At 47.8% G+C, this 23,382-nt stretch overlaps 1 protein-coding gene across 1 annotated transcript in view; it reads right to left on the bottom strand.

Moving 5' to 3' along the window:
* The window catches only part of LOC146203680 (extracellular matrix organizing protein FRAS1-like), an 84,172-nt gene extending 61,643 nt beyond the window's left edge, over positions 1-22,529 (bottom strand). The window contains exons 1-3 of the mRNA XM_084588855.1: positions 22,467-22,529; positions 22,150-22,251; positions 9,041-9,203 (exon numbers count right to left, since the gene is read on the bottom strand). Of these exons, the coding sequence (XP_084444981.1) occupies positions 9,041-9,128 (88 nt within the window). The 5' untranslated portion in view covers positions 9,129-9,203; positions 22,150-22,251; positions 22,467-22,529. The remainder of the gene's footprint in view (positions 1-9,040; positions 9,204-22,149; positions 22,252-22,466) is intronic.
* Between the last annotated feature and the right edge of the window lie 853 nt (positions 22,530-23,382).

Raw genomic sequence — 23,382 nt, 5'->3', positions numbered from 1 at the left:
CGTATTTTAAAATTGACCGAAGGAGGATGCGCCGCTTTTAAGGAATCATCACTAAGGTAAGGCGCGTTCAAAAGTTTGGCCCTTATTCGCGGCCTGTCCTTCCTGCCTAATGTTCAAATTCTCCCCCAATCCCCATACAGATACCACTTTATGGTCCAACCGCTGCTCGCCGGTGCAGCAGGCTTCTCTGCAATGCGCCCTTCATATTCATGACTTCGTTGCTAACACAGGCCTCTTTCTCAAACTAAGTTTTGCTATTTTCACGTGGGCAATAAAATTGGTCGCTGCATCTTTAACGTCAGCCCACTCGTACTGGCTGTTCATAACCAACCGCACCCGGCAGCAGAACGCGTCCACATCTCGGCACTTCGTTCATAACTCGGGAATTGACATGGCTATAAGCTGCTCGCAAGAGGCATCGCTTCAAACGCCACACAACCACCGCCACGGTTGGTCAATGTAAACACTTCCAACGAGTGGCCGTACCGCGGATCTATAGCGCGATGCCCGCTATGATGCCGGTCGACGTCTACTACGAGCCATTTTCCCAACCCCACTCCTCTAAACTTTACCCAGATACAATCGTCCGCTCTAAAGGCACGCAACCGTGAAGCCCTACTTCAGGAATATGCTCAGCAAAGCACTTTCACAGAATTATTCATCCAATGTTAAACTAACCGAATTAACACGAAAAGCTGCGCTGTATCCCTCGTTCAAATCCTCAACAGCTCACAACAAGCCTACTCGCCGCAAGAAGTCACAACCGACTTTATCCCCGTTCCCTGCAGCTCCTAGTCGGTTACCGGACGTTCGCTATTCGCAGATGCCGCCCTAAGCCACTAGAGAAGTCCACGTCTTCCGCAGGCAGCGTACACTCTCTCCATTCTCCGGGTGGAGGAAGAAGAGGTTCGATACCAGTGGCGTCGCTATATTTTTCGGACTCCTGACAGGTACCCCAAATACAAATGTTCAGCACCTACCGTGGACATGTGCATTATACATCATTGGTACGCGCACGCGTTCTTCAAGAGGCAGGACTGTCTCCGAACAAAGAGGACGACTTCCGCCTTTTGTTTACGGATGATTCGTGATCGGTCTTCACTTGAATCAAACGGGTCTGCTTGCGCGCTTGTGGGATTTCTGATGCCCTTACTCTCTGTTTCTATGTCCTCTAGGGAACTACATGACAAAAATAAAAATTGCATATCTCACGTCGGATATCATTGTGCGCCAACATACAAGAACGGTAAGCTGTGTTTTGATTATATAGTCAAGCGCATGCTTTTCACTTGCACGCCTGTATTAAAATATCGTTGCAAATGAGAATTTATAATGAATCAATCTCCAAATGCACAAAATAATTTGGTTCAGTTTGTTTTATGTGGTTCAACGTTCCAAAGCGACTTAGGCTATAGAGACGCCGTAACTGCACGAAGTAAATGGCAGGATTAACGATGTGGGGCGAATAACGTACCTTTTGCAAAGTGTTTTTCTTTTCTGCTGGTTTGCTCATTCAGCTAGCATGCTGCATAAACATACCGCACGCACGCACGCACGCACGCACGCACGCACGCACGCACACGCACGCACGCACGCACGCACACGCACACACACACACACACACACACACACACACACACACACACACACACACACACACACACACACACACACACACACACACACACACACACACATTCTTGACAATGACCGGACCCCGGTCGAAATAAATCCGCCGTTATGTTTTTAAACTCGTGGTGATTCATATATATATATATGCGAAGTTCAATTGTGAACGTTTTTACTTGTTACCGAGGGAGGAATCCCTTTGCCACCCCAGGGTCAGATAAAAGCACCGGAACTAAAGCTTCTCTTGTATATGCAGTAGTTATTAGGTTCTTTTTGCTCTAAATGTATGCCGTGGTACTCAGCTATTGGGATTCCTTTTATTTCGGCACACGTCGCACCCTCCTCCTCTGCCACAGCGCACCCAAACTCTCAGCTGCGCGAAGACGAGCGGGTCCGGCGATCGAACACACGCACAAAAAAAGTGGCAGTCTGGGTCTTCCTCGGCTGCCAATTTAGCGCAATCTCCGCTCGCATCAACCGTGCGCTGTGTACAAAGTCGCCCGTTTATCCCCTGTACACATAGTTACGAGCATCGCCAGCGCGTGCTACTTCTCTTGCTCTGTCGATACCTGCATGTCCATTCTGTTGTACATCTCACTACTTTGTATCCGCTCTCTGTCGTAACGTCGAGTGCATATGTTCGCCTCATTTCCCTCCGATAGTGCATTTTTAACCCTACAGGTCAACATTCCGGCACTGAGAGTGCGGCAGTTCATGTAACGCTACCGTTCCTGCCTGTAGCCTGCAATATTGGAAAGAAGCAGTTGGAGAAACATGTGTCGCCCCTGGAGAATTTAATCTCACGTAGAGATACCGCTTCGAAATTTGTCCCTTGCAGCGACGGGGAATAGGTGAGAGCGACTGGCGCAATCGAAGGGGCAAGGATATCCATGTTAAGGTCCCTGGAGGCCATATAGCGTCGGCAAACTGGTTTAATAGGCAAAAAAGAAAAAAAAAAAACTGCCGTTCGTAACGATCCGATAGCCAGCGAGAAGCACGGCTGTCTTCAGAGAGAGCCTCGAATACGCGTGCGTCTCGTTCTAGAGTGATGGATCACGAATTTCCTTCAAATCAGATTAAGGTCACGTCACCTTTGTTGCGAGGATGCGGGAGAAAAGCCGTAAGAAACGGCGACTCTGGCCGTATGTCTGTCAGGCGTGCCCGTTTCGGCATTGCTCACCGTCACTGTCTACGCGGTAACAACGCATACATCATCGTACGCTTTCCCCTGCGGAGAAGAAGTAAGGCGTGCTGAGCGGTAGGATGTACGCGGGCAATGATATCGGAGAAGAACTTCTTTCACTCCTGCCGTGTTGTTAATGAGCGTGTAAGAGCTGGGCGCTGCGCGGAAGTGGCGTGGTTCCCGGCGTGCATCGACTGGCGGAGGTTATGCGGAGGGTGCCTCCTCTTCGCGTGCTCCCAGGAGGCACTTCTTGCGCCACTATAGTGCCGCATATGCTGATCGCAGGGAACCTTTGACCCACATGCGCCAGACAAATATCTCCAGGCCATATTCACTCGCACGGATAGCAGATGCGGAGAAGACAATTTGATATGCTTTTTGTACCCTTCATCTACTAGGCGTCCAGTGTAGCTGTTTAATGCGATGCACGGCAACTTGGCTTACAAGTGTAAGAGAACAGTAGTTGATGACTCCGCTTATGAGCGAACTAACCTCCAATGAAAAGCCTCCTTTCGAGCTAACACTTTATTCGGTTGCGGTCTTCACGGCAACCATTGGATCCTACAGTATTTTTTTAATTCATAAACGAAATTTCGTTTTGCTGTCACCCGGCGCATCAGCTTGCTATCAGAAGAGGATCAGTAAAGTATATGTGGTTGTCGCTATTTATGGATCAAATCGCTTTCCGAATCGATCTCCGCACTTGAGCGCAGCGCTATTGTCTCGTGCTTGGCTAAAACGCCAGGGTTCAGCGAGAATACTCACTTCTTTCCAGCGGATGTGCAGAAACGGTGCGCTTTTTAGGTGCTCGTGAGTGGTACTTAGTTAGCATCCCAAGAAGGTTATTGTATCGAGTAGCTGCGCGACTTACGCAGTCGCGAGAAGAAGGCGTGGTTGACGTTCACACTCATTTATTAAAGGCGCCTGCTTTTTTTCTCTCTCTCTCTCTGCACGCATTTCGACGGAGCCAGAGAAAGCGACATTGAGAGTCGCTATGTCTCGCCCCTTTACCGACAACAAAAAAGTAAAGAAGTGGTTTCCTGCCATTGGCGAGTGACAAATCGTGTCCCTTTTGGTGTTTGTAAATTAATTTTGTTCGTAGTACGAAGAGTACTGAGAGCGCCACCGGGCACGTGTCGGCACTCCTCTCTCGCTTCAAGAAGAATCGGTCACGAATTGCCGCTTCCCACGGACACCATTTCCCCGCCCCCGTAAATCAGGATAAGCGGCTCGGTCGTGTGCCTTATGTTTCTCCGCTCCCCGAGTTCCCTGCGCGACGCGACGTGCTGCTTGTATACAACGGCGTGCGGTTACATCATCCTTCTTCACTCCTCTTTCTTGAAATCTTTTACGCGTTCTCGTTTTTAGTTCATCACCCCGTGTTCGCTGCCTCCACCAGCCTGTTGAGAGACCGGAGTACAGCGGCACGCGGGACAAAGTACGGGTCGGCAGCGATTGCGAAAAGGCCTCCTCCTCGCCCTTTGCTTTCCAGCCGCCGTTGTCATCTGTCAGCTCCCCGTAGCTTTGGTCTCGCACCTCCGCTCTCAGCGGTCTCGCGAAGGGGGTCTGCAGGCCCCCAGCTCCGGCAGCATTCGGTCGGTTCGACCTGCTGGATGGTGGTCTATTTATGATTACTGTTATCGTCGGCCGCTGGGGCTCAATGACTTGACTCAGCGCGGCCTGTAGGTCGAACGGCTGGCGGCAGTCAATTCGCGCCTTTCGCGGAACCACCGCAAAGCCCGGCTTTCACGCTCTTTTTCTTCGGTAGTTCAAAGTGCACCGAACGAAAAGGAAGACGGACGACGGAATGACCGAGAGAAAATGCCCCCCCCCCCCCCCCCCCCCCCGGTTTGCCCGGCCGGTTTCCAATGAGTGCAAGCTTTCTCGTGCTCGGCTTCTCGGCAGTGAGTTGCTAAGGTGGATCTTAGGGTAGGCAGAAAACCGCTGGATGTGATGCTGTTAGGCCAAGATGCTAGAACCAAACATCATCGTCAGAAAGAGAAAGGTGCTACCAATGTTAGCGAGGCACAAGAACGAGTCGGGAGAAGTACCGTTGTCAAAGGCGGTCACTGGAACCATTCTCCACGCAAAAATGGCACTTGCATGTGCGCACGCCCAGACTCCACGCTAATCGATCTTTAGCGTTCTACGTGATTCGTTTCAGAACTCTCAGCAGAGCTCACGAAGGGTGCAGTGGACTGTTCGTCTTCACGCTCACTAGATATCTCTAATGGTCGCCTTTCGCATCTAACCTACGGCTACAAAATATTCGATTTTTTTTTTTTTTTGCTTAATTGGCAACCGGCGAATTCCAAATCGAAACCTACCGCCCGCCTAAATCGGCTCGAAAGTTTTGTCAGCAGGCAATCTTTTGAAGTTGTAAGAAGCTACTGGAATCCGATTAAACCTGAAGAATGCCAGCCGACAGCCACTACGAAGAGCACACTCGTACGAGCTCCACAGTTTTCGATATGACCCTAAAGGTGCCCCAACCACACAACTAACAAAACTTTTCTCCCGATCTTCTTCTCTCGCTCGGTTGCGCTCGGGTTTCTTTTCTCGCCGTGTTTTCAAGCTCGGCACGCGGGATATCCTCACTTCTTTACGTGACCTCCGTACGCTTTAGTGCGGGTTTTTCCCTTCCGCTCAAAGTCCGTGGTCCCAGAGGGGGATATCACATCGCGGTCTGGCTTTACGCGGGCACGAACGCATCACGAAATGCTCGTAGTTTATGGCCTTCGTAAACACAGAGCCGCCCCCACATAGACAAAGCCGCTGAACGAAGAATCCGGACCACTGTTCCAATAAACAGAATCCGTAGGACAAGAAAAGTAATGTTCGGAGGCTAACGGCCCGCTGATTACTTTACCAAATTATAATATATTCAAATTCCAATATACCCAAAGTGACCACGAACGGTTCTGTTTCTGTTTCATTTGCGCAACATGCGTTCAGTAACTTAATGAAGCTCTTATATTGACGACAAATTCAATCAATCAATAATTTGTTCCTTTGTTTCTTTTTCTACTTGAGCGCATACGCTACCTGCACTCAGAGAGAATAGATAAGTGTTTTTCTTTTTTTCCGATTACAACTCGCAAGGTGATATCTTCTCCTGTACAGTTATGATGAAAACAGAAAGACCACAGACTCCTTCGTGAGAGATCACCTGAAAGGTCTTAAGCTTGATTAGTTATGTTTGACCCTTCGGAGTGGCCGACTCAAAAGCACACGTTGCGCTTAACTAGGCGCACTGGTTGGAATACATTTGGTTGTCTAAAACTGGGGCTGAGGCCTCTGCTTGACGAGCGCTCGTGGCAACAGCGGTTGTCCCGAGAAGGATTTGGGTACTGACGTGGCATTTTGTGCAGTACTCGCCATGAAATATTCCCGATGTGACACTCTACGCAGCAGTGCTGTCGTCGCTCCACAGTATCGATCTTGAGCAGGAATTGGTAGCTGTATTTTGCAACGATTATTTTTCCGAGTTAGTCTTTCGCGCTTCCGTTCAATGGTGCCTCCCATAGCATACAATGGCTGACATGTAGCAAGAAAAGAAGCCAACAGTCGGCGAGGTCAAGGAAGGCGTAGGGGATCGTTTTATTGTATTTTTGATATTGACCTGAATTAGTTCTGTAATCACAACGAGCTCTCAGTGACTCAGCTATATCAATGGCGGGGCTGACAAATGGAAGAGGAAAAAGGATCAAAGAAAAAAAAAATGTTCTAGGATACTGCCCCAGTAGCTGCCGCTGAAGGAATACATTACACCAAAACGTAGTTCAATGAACTGGCAAAGTTATAGGAAATTATTCCGCTTTTTATCAAACAACTACATACGCCCTTCTCAGTAACACAGTTTGGTTCGTCGAACTGTCACGGAACCACTGATGAATGACACGTAGCAACGTCACATAGAGCGCTATCCAAAGAAGGAGAAGAAAAAAAAAAAAGTGCACCCAGAGCAATGCGTTTTTAGCAGGCCTAGAGATGACCATAAATCCGCAAAGTATAGCTCTGAAGCAGTCTATCCCTTGACTTGTGGCGCATCGAACTGTGCCGACGATATTCTAAGAAAGGCAGACGCATTTCGGAACGCGTGCTCGCACTCAGTGTCATAAAAATTTAGCGAATTTCGTAAGAGAGCGAGAGAGAGAGAAAAAGCGGGTTTCTTTCTCTTACTCTCTATCTGTCTGTAAGTGTGTGGGGGAGAAAAAGCAAATATATTGTCTCGATGGTAGTCAAAATGACAACCCTCATGTGAAAAAAACAACAACAAAGGAACGTAATAATAACGGGAGTGAACATGCGTTCATTCATATAACCCCGGGCGACACGCTTCTCAACAGTTGTTTGACTCTGCCGTTGCTTGTGTATTTCGTAATAACCAGAAAACAGGGACGAAAGTACCAGTTTCTGAGTGTACACGTCGGCTCGGAAACAAACGCCCAGATTTCCCGTCCTACTCCGACGGGGAAAGTGACAGTGGCAGTTTGAAAGTTGTACAATGCACGCTTGGTCCAGCAGGTTGCCTATATTAGAGCTTTTAGAATAGTGTGACACTCTCGGTTAGAGGATAGGGGAACAGCCGTCAGTGCGCATACGCAGAACGATAACTCCTTTCGGAGCGACGATAACTCCTTTCGGAGCGACGCTAACCCAAGCCTGGCCCAAAATGCCGATTAAGGTCCGAATAAAGCCCGGTGAAGCAAGGCCTGCTCACCTCACCACCGATTCGTAGTTGCCGCTTCACTGTGTCTCGCGTTCACTGCAAACTAATGATGAACGAAACTAATGATGCCCGCACCATATAATTCTAGCAATAAAGCCCCGCACATTTTAAGGCTGCTTCTGGATTTGGACAACTGTTACGCTTAGAGAGCAAGTGTTGTTTGATCACCATGGACCACGCGCAGGATATGTTCAGAGTTCTGAGTCGACACGCAATAAAAGAAAGAAAAAAGAAGAAACTGTACTGGCAAATGAATTTCAGGTAATGTGTTTTTTTTATTTATTTATTACTGCTTCTTTGCTTACGCGGACGTAAATTAAGCTTGAGAAAAAACAAATTCAGTATGCGGCCAGCCTCTTACTGTAAATCCTTGAGAATACGCACCGGAGGGGCTGCTTTACGCCCCTCTAATAGGGGCCCCTGAGCTTGGGTCTTCTATTCTAAAATTCCTATTCGCGCGCTGCCAGTACTGCGACATGGCATGAGAGTAAAAGGTGCCCTTTGAGTGATTGTGATATGTATTTTGGACCAAACTATGCTTTCTAACTCATAATACGAAGATTTTTACGTAGACAGCAGCATACCGCAACGCAATAACGGACAGCCGGGCCACGTCAAAGAGCGGTTGTCAGTGATGGGAGCTCAACGATGGCGGCTGGCCGCGCACAGACCTAAAGTTACCGCGGATCAAGATGCCGCTGGGAATTGGCCTTCACTGAAAGTGACGGCGTTCAGGTAGCAGAAAAATGAAATGATTGAAATGGTCGCCTGATACATTAGCGGTGCCACCAAAGTAACCGTAAAAACTGCTTGCCAAAGTGGTACAAAGTTATGGATGGAAGATTTCTAGAAACAATAATTAGACAGGCCGCGACGCCACTGTTCGTGAAGCCATCCCGCGCCCGAAATATGCACACCTACACGAGGCAGTTTCCACTTCTCCGGGGCTTGTTTGGCCCACAATATAGGATTAGTGATGACTTTCGGCACGCTTTTCGCAATGCATCTGGGATATATGAGGCGCCTCTGGTTTTTGTTCCTTCCACCGTGATTCCAGAGAATAAGACGGGTCGTGAGAAACGTCGCCGACTCGTCTCATCCATCACGTTCATTTGCAGACGATGTTCGGGCCTATTTGGTTTCGAGGTAATAGATGTTAAAAAATGTGCATGAGTTTTGGGCTCTGTGCACTGAGAAGCTGGACCGCAGCTCTAGCTAAGTTCGATTCCAAACAATTTGCACGCTCAGCTTATAGGGCTTGGTTCAATCTCTTCCGTTCAGTTTCGCATGAAAACTGGGTTCATTCGATAGCTTTTGATGATGGAGGCAAGAGTTCTGACGTTCCCTGACATCGCATAGCACACAGGCGTATTTTGCATTTCACCCCAACCGAGATGCGGCCACCACGGCCGAGTTTCGATACCGCGACCTTGTGCTCTGCAGCCAAATGTCCAAAAGCTACTGTGAGGAGGTGCGGAAAGACAAAGCAAACTCACGCAAGCAGCGGCCGCACTCCACCGTCAGTAGCAGAAGCCACAGCACCAGGGAAGAGCGCTGAAGCTGCGCTGACTTGGTTCTCTCCATTCCTTTTCTGGGCGCAGCCACTATTGGCAAGAAAGTATTCTGCCCTGGATCGGGAAATTTCTTGTAGGTTCTCCGCTGCAATGAAGAGAGAGAAATGCAGCTGTAAGCAGACACCCCTTTGGCGCAGAATAATGGGCGAGTTGGTACGACACTGTTCTAGAAAAAGGCACAGGACAAAGTGGTCAGCGCTTTGTCTTGTCCCTTCCTCTCTCGTGTTTGTGCTATAGTGCAATTCCTAGACCTTGTGCAAACAGTACGATACAATTTATATACTGGTCATCATGACTAGATGTAGGCGCGTAGGCTTGTCCAACCTTCAATTTATAGCGCTTATTATTAAGCTTACTTAGGACCCACACCACCCTCTCACTGATGCTGTATAGAACCCATCTAGAAAAGACAGCTGTATATTTAGTGATCAGTGATTCCACGCCTATTGTTCCTATCTCTCCGCTAAACCACGACAGTACAATACGCGAACGCCCTTTTGTGCAGTACATGCTTCATTTGTCATCCTAACCTCATTAAGCCCTATGATATACCATTCAGTGTCCGCGAATTCCTCTAACAGTACAGACTAACCTCACTATATAAGGTTCTAACCTTAAACGTTGCAGCTTCAGTTTCCAATAGCGGCCTGTCCAGAGCCAGAGATCATTGGAACCCTTCGCTGTGTTACAGATCTGACCGCCGCCTGTTGCTCCGCAGTCGACTGGGGGCCAGGAGTTCGTACGTATATTCATATAGGAGATGGTGGCCAATTACAACAGTAGAGTGGCCGAATCCTATTTTGGTGAGGGAGTACGCTTCCGGCTGTGGTTGGTCACCGGTATTAGGCGAAACCCCAGGCCTGGTTACTGGGAAATTCCATCGACATCCGGATTATTTATTTAATCTAATGGAGAATTGCGCGGCACCGGTTCTCAAACCCCAGCCCCATTGCACGCGAGGCGGAGTTTTGACCTCTACGCCACTGCTCTACACACAACCACAGTGTCTAAACGGGGGAAAAAAAAAATCAAATACCCACCCTTCAAACTGGATGCTATTTTGATGTCTCGAAAAGACGTCAAATATGCACAGCGCGCAGGTCTTTCAACCAGCACGACGAAACAGAAGTAGCAGAGCAGAAATAAGCTCCCAATATTACCTGTTATAGGAACCAGGTGTGTTCAGCTTCTGGAATTATGCGAACTTGAGAGCGCGCCTTCGAGGCAGTGACTGGTACCAAGCGCACGCACATTGTTTTAGTGTCATGGACAGACGCCGCGACAGTGCGACGACGTACTATTATGAGCGTTGCGATGCACCACCTATCAGAATTACAGCGGCGCCTGACGCCGAAATCGAGCTCGGTAAATCCACTTATTCGTGTTGTTCAGCACGCACATCTACCAATCGACGAGATGGCGAGCGCTGTTGTGCGACTGCAGCTTTCGACGATGGTGCCAACACTGGAGGATCCCTCCCTCGGCACCAGACAGTCTTGCCTCAGGTGGCAACGCAAGCAGTGTCTCGGGATCCGTTGTAATGTTCAGCTCATACTGATTGCGATAGTACTCATACCACTGTCAGAACTGAGCAAAAATTTTGCTTGCGTCAGCCTCAGTGGTTGCCATAGCAGCCGCTCTCGAGCCACCTAAGCGGCGAGTGGGATGATGGTATGCACAGCAGATTCTCCTGTGACAGCCCCCCTATCACCTCTGGCGCGCCATTTCCTCATATACGGCATCAATGACGGCCGCGCGGAACCGTCATGTGGCGCCAGATTTCCCCTCTTTTATATTAAGTGATGACGCAACCGTTCTTTGTGAGGCGTTTAGGGTTAATGTCATGCTGATTCGCTTCTCATCTAGCAGCCAACAGCTATATTCAAGTTTGAGGCATGTTTGCGATCAGGGATTCGAACCGACGACATGTGCATCTCCAATTGCACGCTGTACAGTGAAGACGTTTAACAATTCGTCAAACTCTCAGCTAGTCTCTGAGAGCTAAACCGCCAAGCAAAAACATGCCAAACGGTGCTTTCGAACGTCTTAATCGGCTTAAGTGGAGTTTAACTCAAGGGCGATTCTTTTTGGTGTTTAAACTCAAAAGCAGTTGTTTTTACACCTATAAACTCAGGTGCAACGTTAAGCGCAGATATTATTCTTGGTGATAAGATCATAGAGCTATAGTGGATGCGATATAAACACACTTGGTGTATATTTTCGTAAATGTATGACATGGGACTAGCACGCAAATTATATAACTCTCAGTCTGTCGAGAACACTTGGCATACTGGCTTGCAGTCAAGTTAAATATACACAATGCTCTCTTTCTTTCTCACATAAACTATCGTTTTCTTGTATGGGCCAGACACTAACCTGAACCAGATGCATGATTTGCAGAAAAAGGCCGTACGACATATTACCATTACCATGGACTATAAAAAAGCAAACGCACAAACGAGTCCGTTTTTCCGAAATTTAGGCTTCGTTTCTGTTCGCAATCTTAATTTGATTTAGCGAAAAGATATAAATACGATTTCAAATTACGCGCGCCAACTGAAGACAATGGCAAATCTGTTGCTGAAGGTACGTAATCACCCTACGCATTCATTTGAAATTTGCAATGTACCTCTCTTCTTCTTCATATGGTCAACAAATGCTTCAGTACTGCCTTCTGACAAGTTAAACATCTCAATGATTGTAAAATTTCTGCAATAAATGTAAGCAACAAAGTATTGAAAAACTTTTTTTTTTTTTTTTTGTAACGCGATAGTGACATTCAAATAAATATTACATAATTGGTGTCTTCCTGAATCAAGAAGTACCGTTCTTCTAAATACTCGCTGTCTGCTATTGCACAAAGGGGGCTCGAACCCCGTAGCTTTTCTACTTTTTTTTTCGATCCCCCTCTGCCTTGACGGAAAAACTCATTCATTCATTAATTTTTCTTTCTCAAATAGAGCGAGTATATCGCGCGAATAGTCACAGAATTACGTCAGCTTTCCAGTGTATTTTTCCAAGCCAAATATAAGTTGTCAAAGGTACCAATATGTTATCTGCAGCACGATTTTGTGCAAAGGATTATCCTTGGGGCGAGGCAACCTAATATTCAAATGATGTATTGATAAGTCAAACAGTATCCAACGATACTAGCATTTACTTATTAATTTACTACTCTATTCAGACCATGCTTTCGCAGTTACGCTTCCAGACATGTTCCCTAATTCGCCATTCTTAATAATCCATTAATTTTAATGCCTCATTATTTAACCATTTTTCATACTTTTCTGAATCCTAGACGAACCACAAAGGTGTAGAGCAGCAAATAAATTTAAACTCATGACATGACCCTCAGTCGTAGAAAGTATTGTGCTCATCAGCAGAACGCAATTTTCTTTAAATAATTGTACATCGGGAGTCTCGAGACGACCACTTGAACGAGCAGATGGCCGCGCTTTTGGAGAACGGAAATGAAAACTTAAGACAGCCTTTCCGTATCTCATATTAAGCACATCGTTCGGGCCCAGCGAATGCAACGAAGAACCCTTCTTCAAACAGGTTTTCTTCCTTCCTTCGCAATGTTTTACGCACAATGGCCATGCTGTCTTTGTTCATGCTCTCGGCGTGCAAAAACTGAGCTGTACAGAGTATTTCAGCGCCGTTTGTGTAAGCAAAATCTCGATCTTCTTCAGGCCCCTACACCTCTAGAACGGCCTCAACGACTTCATCGCAAGCGCGATGAGGTGAGGCCTCGGCTAGCTGTTGGTAGTCGTGGGAACGTAAACAACGCTTCCCAGCCGTTCGGCTTCATGTTCGCGCTCACGTGCTTCCTGCTGTAAGCCTTTCTGGCACTAAGGGCGCTTCGGAGCCCGCATCTGTTCCGCAGACTCTCGAATGCGGTCGTCGTAGCGCCAACCAGCCGCGCCAACTTATGGCTCGCCATTGTGCTTGTTTTCTTACGCAGCTTTGCCTCGCGAGTTATCTATTAAGTGCCGTTTAAGGTCTGCGGAGTGTTGGTTAGGCTCAGCGGTTGTCTTTATTAAAAGTTAGTTGGAAAGATAAAAAAAACGAGGGGGGGGGGGGGGGGGATGGGTAATATGTTTCACATTCTTCAAGCGCAGCGCGAACTTGGCCGATTTATGAGGCCATGTATGTCGGCACGACAAATGAGGTTGTCACTCACAAAAGGAATATGAGATAGAAACTTTGCTCCCTCTCTCAACCTCCCTCCCCTCTTCCGTGCAGTTTGAAGGAGAGAGACAGCGTCTTGGAGTTCTACGCCATGAAAGGCGTTCGGAGGCTGGGATTGCAATGATACATCTCTGACCATAGCTTCCTGGTATGTGCGTTTTGTTCGGCTGATAGGGTTTAAAGTCTCAAAGCCACTCAGACATTAAAATACGTCGTAGTGGAGTGCTCCGGATAATGTCTATCAGCCGGGCTTCTTTAACATCGCACAGTACACGGGCGCCTTACGCTTCGCCGCCATCGAAATGCTACTGGGATTCGATCCCGCATCCTCGAGATTAGCAGTCGAGCGCCACGAAGCCACCGCGGCAGGGCAATCCCTCCATTGTAACTGCAGCATATGGCAGGTGGGTTCAAGGAGGACGCGGAGAATTATTCCTGCCTGGCTTTTATTCTCCAGCGCTGCACCTAACTTCTTTCTCAAAAATGGGCTGTGCGAATGCATTCCTTGGACCTTCATCGGCAAAGAAATGGGATTTTATGGTCATGGTTTTTGCACTGAAAGTTTCTCGATGAACCCAAGCCACCTCAAGTCCGCCACTGGCAACCACCATTTTGCTATTGCCATATGTGAGGATGATCGTACTGCGTATCTTACAAGCGTCATTAGGATATGCAAGTAATAAAGTAAATGAACTGCGCATATAAAAGAAAAGTCAGGGTAACATGGGTATCAAACCCTCGCATTCCCAGTTCATCATCATCATCAGCCTGACTATACCCACTGCAGGGCGAAGGCCTCTCCCATATTTCTCCACTTAACCCGGTTCTGTGCTAGCTGCATCCACTTGACCCCTGCGAACTTCTTAACCTCATCCGCCCACCTAACTTTCTGCCGCCCCCTGCTACGCTTTCCTTCCCTTGGAATCCAGTTTGTTACCCTAAGACAGTTTGTTACCCTCTCTGCGCACTACATGTCCTGCCCATGCCCATTTCTTCTTCTTAATTTCCACTAGAATGTCGGTAACCTGAGTTATTTCTCTGACCCACTCTGCACGCTTCCTATCTCTTAATGTTACCCCTACCATTTTTCTTTCCATAGCCCTCTGGGTTGTCCTCAACTTAAGTAGAGCTCTCTTGGTTAGCCTCCACGTTTCAGCCCCATAGGTGAGTACAAGTAAGATGCAACTGTTATATACTTTCCTCTTTAGCGATACCGGTAAGCTGCTAGTCATAATCTGTGAGTGCTTGCCAAATGCGCTCCATCCCAATCTTATTCTTCTTATTTCTTTTTCATGGTCCAGATCTGCGGTTACTACCTGTCCTAAGTAGACATATTCGCCTACTACTTCCAGTACTTCGCTACCTAATGTAAACTGCTGTTCCTTTCCGAGGCTGTTGAACATTACCTTAGTCTTCTGCATATTGATTTTCAAGCCTGCCTTTCCACTTTTCCTGTCTAGGTCATCAATCATTATTTGCAAGCGTTGAGGTGCCGGCTAGTTCATTTGCAGTTCATCCCCCGAGTTGCTTAGCAAGGCAATGTCATCAGCAAATCGCAGATTACTGAGGTATTCTCCATCTACCCTTATCCCTAACTGCTCCCATTCCAGGTATCTGAATACTTCCTCTAAGCAAGCTGTGAATGGTACTGGGGAGATTGTGCCTCCTTGCCTAACACCTTTCTTTATGGGAATTTTGTTACTTTCTTTATGCAGAACTATGGTTGCTGTGCAGCTACTATATATATCTTCCAGCACTTTCACGTCTACCCCCTGATTTCGCAATGCCTGCATCACGACGCCGAGGTTTCAACTGAGTTAAATGCTTTTTCGTAATCAATGAATGCTATGTATAAGGGCTGGTTATATTCCGAGCATTTTTCTGTCACCTGATTGATGGTATGAATATGATCGATAGTAGAGTACCGTTTTCGAAAACCTGCTTGATCCTTTGTTTGATTGCAGCCTAAGGTTGTCCTGATTCCATTAGCGATTATCTTAGTAAATACCTTAAGCGTAACAGACAGTAAGCTGATTGGTCTGTAATTTTTAAGATCCTTAGAGTCCCCTTTCTTATGAATGAGGATAATGTTTGCATTCTTCCATGGTTCCGGTACCGTCGATAACATCAGGCACTGCGTATACAGGGTGGCCAGCTTTTCTAACACGATATCCCCCCCCGTTCTTCAGCAAATCTGTAGTTATCTGACCCTCTCCAGCTGATTTCCCCCTTTTCATAGTTTCTAATGCTTTCTTGACCTCGTCCTTCGTAACTGGTGGGACGTCTGACTGTTTTTCCCTACCGCCAATCTCCATACGGTCCTGACTACTTTGGCTACTGTAGAGATCTGTATAGAACTCCTCGGCTACTTTGACTATCTTGTCCATATTCGTGATGACGTTGCCTTCCTTGTCCCTTATCGCATACATCTCGTTTTTGCCTATGCCCAATTTCTTCTTTACCGCTTTAAGGCTTCCCCCGTTCTTTACAGCATGCTCAATTTTCTCCATGTTATACTTCCTCATATCGGCCACCTTGCGCTTATTGATTAGCTTTGATATCTCAGCCAATTCAATCCGGTCTGTTGGATTGGAAGCTTTCATACTCTGGCGTTTCTTAATCATATCTTTCGTCTCCTTAAAAAGCTTACCGGTATCCTCTCTATACTCCGTTTCATACATCAGGTGCAACGCAGCGAAAGCTATGCAAGTAGCCCGCAAGAAAAAAAAACAGGAGGAGTATCACTACGCGCTCGTTCTGTGGCTGAATGGTTCCTGCAGAAACGGGCTCTATTCCGAGCATACACGTTTGCAATAACTTGTTTCGCATGCCTAGACATCTTCGCAGTGCGGATCTTGTTGAAAAAATGCGCACCGAAGAACCATTTTCTCAAAAAGAGATGCGCAGCGTGGAGGGCACAGCTGGCAATTAAGGTTGCGGGGCAGAGAAAACGCGGCACGAACGCAAACGACATAAAAAAACATACAAATTCACCGAATCCGACCCTTTCTCCCTAAAAAAAAAAAAGGTGCTTTTCATGAAGTTGATGGCAAATGTAAGATGCATTAAGCATGAAGACAAAGCAACTATCATTTCCTCTCGTCAAGAGAAGGCACTATTTTTCATCGCGGATGCGGAGAGCGCCAACAAAGCTGTAGCTTTGGCAGTGTTGCACTTGATGTATGAAACGGAGTATAACTATCCTACCGCTTACTTCTACCGCACATTCAGTAATGATATCTCTGAAATTATTGTTCATTGCTTCTAGGGTAATGTCGCCATCCTCGTTTAGAGCTGAATATCTATTCTGTAGCGAGATACTGTTCTGCCCTCCCCCTCACTGCTAAGCCGTTTATGGGTTTCTTTCTTACTAATTTGTTGCGTTACTTCTTCAGATTTAGGCTAATTCGGGACCACAACATCCTGTGGTCACTGCATCGCACTTTCCCGATTACCTCTACATCTTGCATAATGGCGGGGATTGAACACATTATGAAGTCAATTTCATTTTTAGTCTCCCCGTTAGGACTTTTCCATGTCCATTTCCGGTTCTTCCGTTTGCTGGAGAAGGTATTCATGATTCTTAAGTTATTGCGCTCTGCAAACTCAACTAGTAACTCCCCCCTGCTATTCCTAGAACCAATGCCATAGTCACCTACTGCCTGGTCTCCTGCCTGCTTTTTCCCTACCTTGGCATTGAAGTCGCCCATTAGTGCAGTATACTGCGTCTTTACTTTTCGCATTGCCGATTCTACATCTTCGTAGAAGCTTTCAACTGCCTGGTCATCATAACTACATGTAGGTGCATAGGCCTGTACAACCTTCAGTTTATATCGCTTACTAAGCCTAATAACGATGCCTGCCACCCTCTCATTAATACTATAGAATTTATCTATATTACCCGCTATATACTAACTGGCAAGGAAGCCTACTCCTAGTTGTCGCCTGTCTGGTAAACCTCGATAACACCGTACATGCCCATCCTTCAGTACAGCATATGCCTCATTCGGCCTCCTAACCTCACTAAGCCCTATGATATCACATAGGCACGTTCGTAAGGCTTGGTTACAGTGGCCGTTTATATAGATGTCGCGTACTCTTTCATCTAATTTGGTAGCTCACGAGCGTATGCTAAGTATGCGTGAGGTTAAAAAGGCCCTAATTAAGGGCATTGTGATTAAGCGAGTAGCCAAGTGTGCACGTCGAGGGTAGGTGAGTGCACGCGACCGAAGATCAGCAAAAGAAGTCGCTAATGGGAAGCAATAAAGCTGTCGCAAGTATCTTCCGAGTTATATTTACGATACAGACCGATTGCAAATGTCAACTTCAAAACACGGCGAACTTTTGTCTCTCTTTTATTGCAACACAAGCATGAGTGTGACTGCCAAGAGAGCCTTCAAAAACTTTGGAGCACACTTAACAAGCCTTAAGAGCGGAATGTGACAGCATTAGGATCCATGTTTGTTCCTACTTTGGTCTCTCTGGATTTTTTTCGTCACTAATTGTTTTTAAATTCCTTCAATATTTTTTTTTCTTTTCAACATAACTGCCTTTCTTCCAAAGCATTTTGTGATAATCTTCGGCTGAGGCTGCGACCTTGTGGATGATGTCGAAACATTGTCGTGCCACCTGCCAACTCCTCTACGAAATTCCTCGATTGCACAGTTTTCATGACGTGACAAGGTCGAGCGACCTGGCCGAGAGTGGATTCGTCGGCTCGTATGGCATCATGAGTCACATGACGTTTCCATTAAAACGATGGCGCCGGATTTTAGTGTGCAAGCTCTACTTCCATGTCCAACCTGAAGGTCATCTGGCGCCAAACTTTTGACCATCAAGCGGCGCAGCGATGTGTCCGTGGCGTCATACTTTACGGATACACAGCTGCGATGCGCGAAGCCGATGGCGCTCGCTCGCCTCGCGGTGGCGCTTTATTATACGCATGGAGTCGGTGGCGCTCGCAAGGAGGTGCCTCCGTAACGTCATAACACTTGACTCGCCGCGCCTCCCCGCAGCAGGTGCGACGCGTGAAGCCGGCGGCTCTCGCTCGCGCGGATGTGACGTCATACCACGTGACGCGCTGCGCCTCCCCGCTGCAGGTACGACCGTACGACGCGTGCAGTCGGCGGCGCTAGCGCGGAGGTGTCTCCACAACGCCGTACCACGTGATACCGCGCCTCCCTACTAGAGGTGCATTGCGCAGATCCGGCGACGCTCTATAATGTGACTAGCCGCGCCTCCCCGCTGCAGGTTAGACGAGTGCTCGCTCACGCGGAGGTGCCTGTAACGTCATACCACGTGACGAGCTGCTCCTCCCTGATGCAGGTGCGGCACTCACTCGCGCGGATGTCTGTAACGTCATACCACGTGACGCGCTGCGCCTCCCCGCATCAGGTACGACGCATGCAGTCGGCGGCGCTCGCGCGGAGGTCTCTCCGTAACGTCATATCACGTGATACCACGCCTCCCCGCTGCAGGTGCGACGCGTGGAGCCGGCGACGCTCACTCGCACGGATATGTTCATAACGTCATACCACGTAACTCGCCGCGATGCGCAGAACCGGCAGCGCTCGGTCGCCTCGCGGTTGCGCAGCTGAGGTGTGTCTCGCAGAGCTGGCGGCACTCACTCGTCCTGCGAAATCATGGCTGAGATGCACTATCGCCAACAAAAATTACTAATCATCATCAACTGAGCTTCGGCTAAGCTAACTAAGTACAGCCGAGATGAACCAAATTTTTTCTCAGATTCTTGTCTCTAGCGATATATAGCAGTATGCTACTGGCAGGAAAAATCTATGAGCAAAAGCCACAATATGGCAACGCATGCACTTGTCCGATGTTGCCACAGACCTATTGGCACAGAGTGATGAAGTGGTTTGGACTGCAGTTGCCTAATGGATTGTCAGGTGCAGTTGCAGGGAGAGATCGGGCTACATGTAACTGCGTAATGTAATTATAATTAAGATGAATTCATCTGAGTTTATTCTATTGCAGATCGCAAGAACTGCACGCACGAGGCAGAGCCAGCGGGAACCTGAATGTACCCTTAGTTACTCACCATGAATGTAATCGGCGTGATTGTACATGACGTTCTTTATTTCTATACCACACACGAAATGCACACGATGAAGTGCACATGCAGAATGGTCTCATTACAGGAGATTGGACTTACCTCCTCTTCATACCGACAAAGACTAAACCTGTTATGGGAAGAAAAAAATCCCATCACCTTTGCAGGTGTTCTAGTGAAGACTGTCAGCAATTTTTTTCGTGTTTGGCAATGGTATTTTCTTTTCAAATGTTTTACATCATTAATGATGACACTTGCAATTTCTACATTTTGCTTCGCTTTCTTCAACGCGACGAAGTGGCGTCCCTCTGCGGCCACTGCTATGGTCGCCACGGCCCTCTGAAGGTCGTCTTCGATTATGGTTTTCAGGACCAAAGGTCGTCACTTGCGAATCCCTCGCACATGCTGGGTCTCAACTCGACTGGTAATTCTTGGTTCCACATCATACCAAATCGTTTGCTAGCACTCCGAACCCTCTGCATCAAACGGGTAGGCCACAATTTTGACAGCAATGGTGGCTTTAGTGGCCCAATATCGGTACCCGTCCGGCCGGCTTATACATATAGGGTGTCCAAGCTAACTTTAAACGAGCGTTAAAAAATGAAGCGTTTAGGTAGGCCAGAGAAACCACTTGTATATACCTGCCGGTTATCTGGCGCACCACAGGGAAGTTTTTTTTATTTTGTAAATAACTAATAAGTAATTAAGGTATTTTTTTCTAATTGACTAACTGTTGCCTTTGGATCATAAATGTGATTTGCGAAATTAGAGGACCTTCTGAAACCTCCATTCCATTTATTTCTGATAAAGCAAGCCTCACGTGTGTCGTTTTGCGAGCTGTAAAGAAAGCCCGCGAAATACAAAAAATATCACTTGACTAGGGCATTCATGCGCCATGATTATGACGCTCTCAATTGTGGTTTGAGTGAACGAAATTAGCTGCGGCCGTGAAAGGCCCCAGCTGATTTCGTTCACTGAAACGCAAGTTGAGAGCAGCGCAATCGCGGCACACGAATGCGCCAGTCACGTGACATTTTTTGTATTTCGTGGGCTTTCTTTAGAGCTAGGAAAAACGATACACTTAACGCTTTATTTATCGGAAATAAATGGGATGGGGTTTTAGAAGGTGCTCTCTAACTTCGCAAATCCATTTATTGTCTAAATGCAACAATTAGTAAATTAGAAAAATTTGCTTAACTGCTAATTAGGTAATTGCAAAATAAAAAATTCCCTTTGGCGCGCCAGGTGGCTGGCAGCTGTATACAAGTGGTTTCTCTGGCCTACCTAAAATGTTTCATTTCTTAACCCTTGGCTAAAGTTAGTTAAAGTTATAACGGAATGACAGCTTAGGGGGAAACTGCTGGTCTGGCGAGCGAGCGCGAGTGGTGTGACGTCACACTTTAATCAATATGGTGGCGTGCCGTTGCTGGTCACATGGTGCGATGACGTCATTGTTTAAGCGATTGATCACTTAGTATGCCGCCATCTTGAACCGTTGTGTGACATTACCTGTGGTGACGTCACACCTTAATATAGTGGCGCGCCACTTCGTGGTCAAGTAGTGCGATGACGTCATTGTTGCAGCGACTGATCACGTGATCTGCCGCCATCTTGAACCGTTCGGATGGACAGACAATAGTAGAAACGTAAGTAGTAAGCCTGTCGTAACTGCCTGCTTAATACCAAGGACATCGCATACGTCAAACATTAAGCTATTCTTCAGTCATATAGATGAGGTATCAAGCAGTATGTTCGGAAGTCTGTCATCGGCGTCATACGTTACATGTACGATTTAGAATAAGCGTTCTTTTTTATTGCTTCCGTGGACCGAACATGAAGCGCAGAGGTCACGCCTAGCTAAGGCCAGCATTTTATCGCAGCGCATGCCAGCGTTCCCCGTAGAAACAAGCCGAATAAGATGTGAACAGAAGAAGGCGCACTTAGACTAACGGAAAGCGTACCAGCGTACCATTGGTTGCAATTGATCACAAGCACGCATGCTACCATATCGGCGCTAGATAGCGCGACACTGAACAGCTACACCACGCCAATTTATTCAACGGTTCAGTTTCAATTAAAGCGGCACTCATGAAGGTCTGCATTGCCAGGACATAAGAAGACAGACTCTCCTTATTTTCATGTAGCTCTGTTCGTATACATGCGGGCGTGCCTGTAGATATCATTTTATGCGAGCGACGCCGTCCGAGCTTGCGATGACAGAAGCGAAATTTTAGCACATTGATGTGATATTTCACACTTTCTCCCATGGAAACCTGAAAAATGGGTTACGTTCTGTATTGAAGAGATGTATTGCACGCCTTCGTGAGGTAACCACCATGTACCAATGCCGCTCGCGAATTGGCCTATCTCCGAGTTCTCAGCTCTATAGGAGCGAACTCCTCCCAGAACCCAGATAATGCTTCGTTAGCACTCGTTTCCATTTTACAATGCGGAGTTGAAGTAGCTAGAAAACTGCCTTGGAAAGGAAGATCAAAGGCAAACACAACGACAATTCGCGCGCTGTACAGCGCGCGAATTGTCATAGTGTTTGCCTTAGCGGAGCCTCATGGAACTTGAGATGTCTCAAGTTCCATGAGGCTCCGACACGCGTCAGCATGCACTAAGTGAAAAACAAAAATCTTTACAGAGAGTAGATTTCACGAGGCTTATCTTGACTTCAAGCTTTCTATACAAGAAGGGGTATCATGTCGGGAAGGCATGCTAAATCAACGGTCCCCCCACCAAGGCGACCAATTGCAGTTGTACTCACCTGTCGGAGGACTGCAGCAGCGGCGGTCGCAGCGGTAGGAGACGAGTGTCCAGCCCCGGCGGTCGGGAGGACTGACTGACTGCCGTCCGGCGATCGTCGGTGCTGCGAGTGGCGGCATGGAAGTTCAGATGTCTCAAGTTCCATGAGGCTCCGACACGCGTCAGCATGCACTAAGTGAGAACCAAAAATCTTCACAGAGAGCAGATTTCACGAGCCTTCAAGCTTTCCATGCAAGAATGGGTATCGCGTCGGGAAGGCATGCTAAATCAACGGCCCCCCCGTCAAGGCGACCGATTGCAGTTCAGTGCTGTACTCACCTGTCGGAGGGCTGCACCAGCGGCGGTCCCAGCGGTTGGAGAGGAGTGTCCAGCCCCGGCGGTCGCGCTGTGACGACTGACTGACTGGCGATCGTCGGTGCTGCGGGTGGCGGCTGCTACGCGGCGCAGCCATCGCCAGTCGGCGATCCCACGTGAGATTAAGGAGGAGGACGCGGAGAGGGGAAGATTGGTGCCGTGTGACTAAGCTCGTAAAAAAAAAAAAGAAAAGAACGGACCCCCGCTCCTGGACGGCTCGAGCCTGCCGCCGCCGGACGCTGCCGCGAGAGCGCGAGACAGCGCGAGGGAATACCGCATGGTGGTTTTAACAGGGGGCCACGGTGAGGAACCACGGCGTCACCAAAATGTGGTCCGTGGGGCCTGCGCGCTTTTCACTAACGCCCGACTGCGCTGCCGCTCCAGCATGCGCTGCCTCTCCCCCGACGGAGGAGAGAAACGGCCTCAGCGGGCTCGCGAGTTGAGAAGGTAGCGGTGAGGAGAAAGAGCGCCGGGGAGAGGGGCGAGGCACCACCTTTCCCAGCCTTCGTGGCCGGGGCTAGGGGATCGGCTGGGTTGGAACGCACGTATTTACACCTCGAGCTCGTATTTTGTCCCGTGCTGGGCCCGGCGTGTTTATTATACAGTAAGCGAAGCCGAAAAAATGCTCGCGGAGCCTCTAAAGCGGACCGGGCTTGCTTTCTCTTGGTTTGCATCCTTTCTTAGTACACGATTTTCTGTTTATCTGCAACATTTCTATGCAACTCCAATAGGTGAGGGAACAAGACTCACCGTGAGGGGAATAGGTCAGGCTCTTGATGCAGAACATAAAGTTTGAAGTAAAATGCACGACTGACCCTTTTACGAAGTTGCCATTTGCCCTGAGAGTGTGCACACCATGCTCAAAGCCGCCAAATTTCAC

This window comes from Amblyomma maculatum, chromosome 1 (genome assembly GCF_055883805.1).
Source record: "Amblyomma maculatum isolate TAMU_Amacu chromosome 1, ASM5588380v1, whole genome shotgun sequence".
In the NCBI taxonomy this organism is placed as follows: Eukaryota; Metazoa; Arthropoda; class Arachnida; order Ixodida; family Ixodidae; genus Amblyomma; species Amblyomma maculatum.
This window is presented reverse-complemented; position numbering and strand designations above follow the sequence as displayed.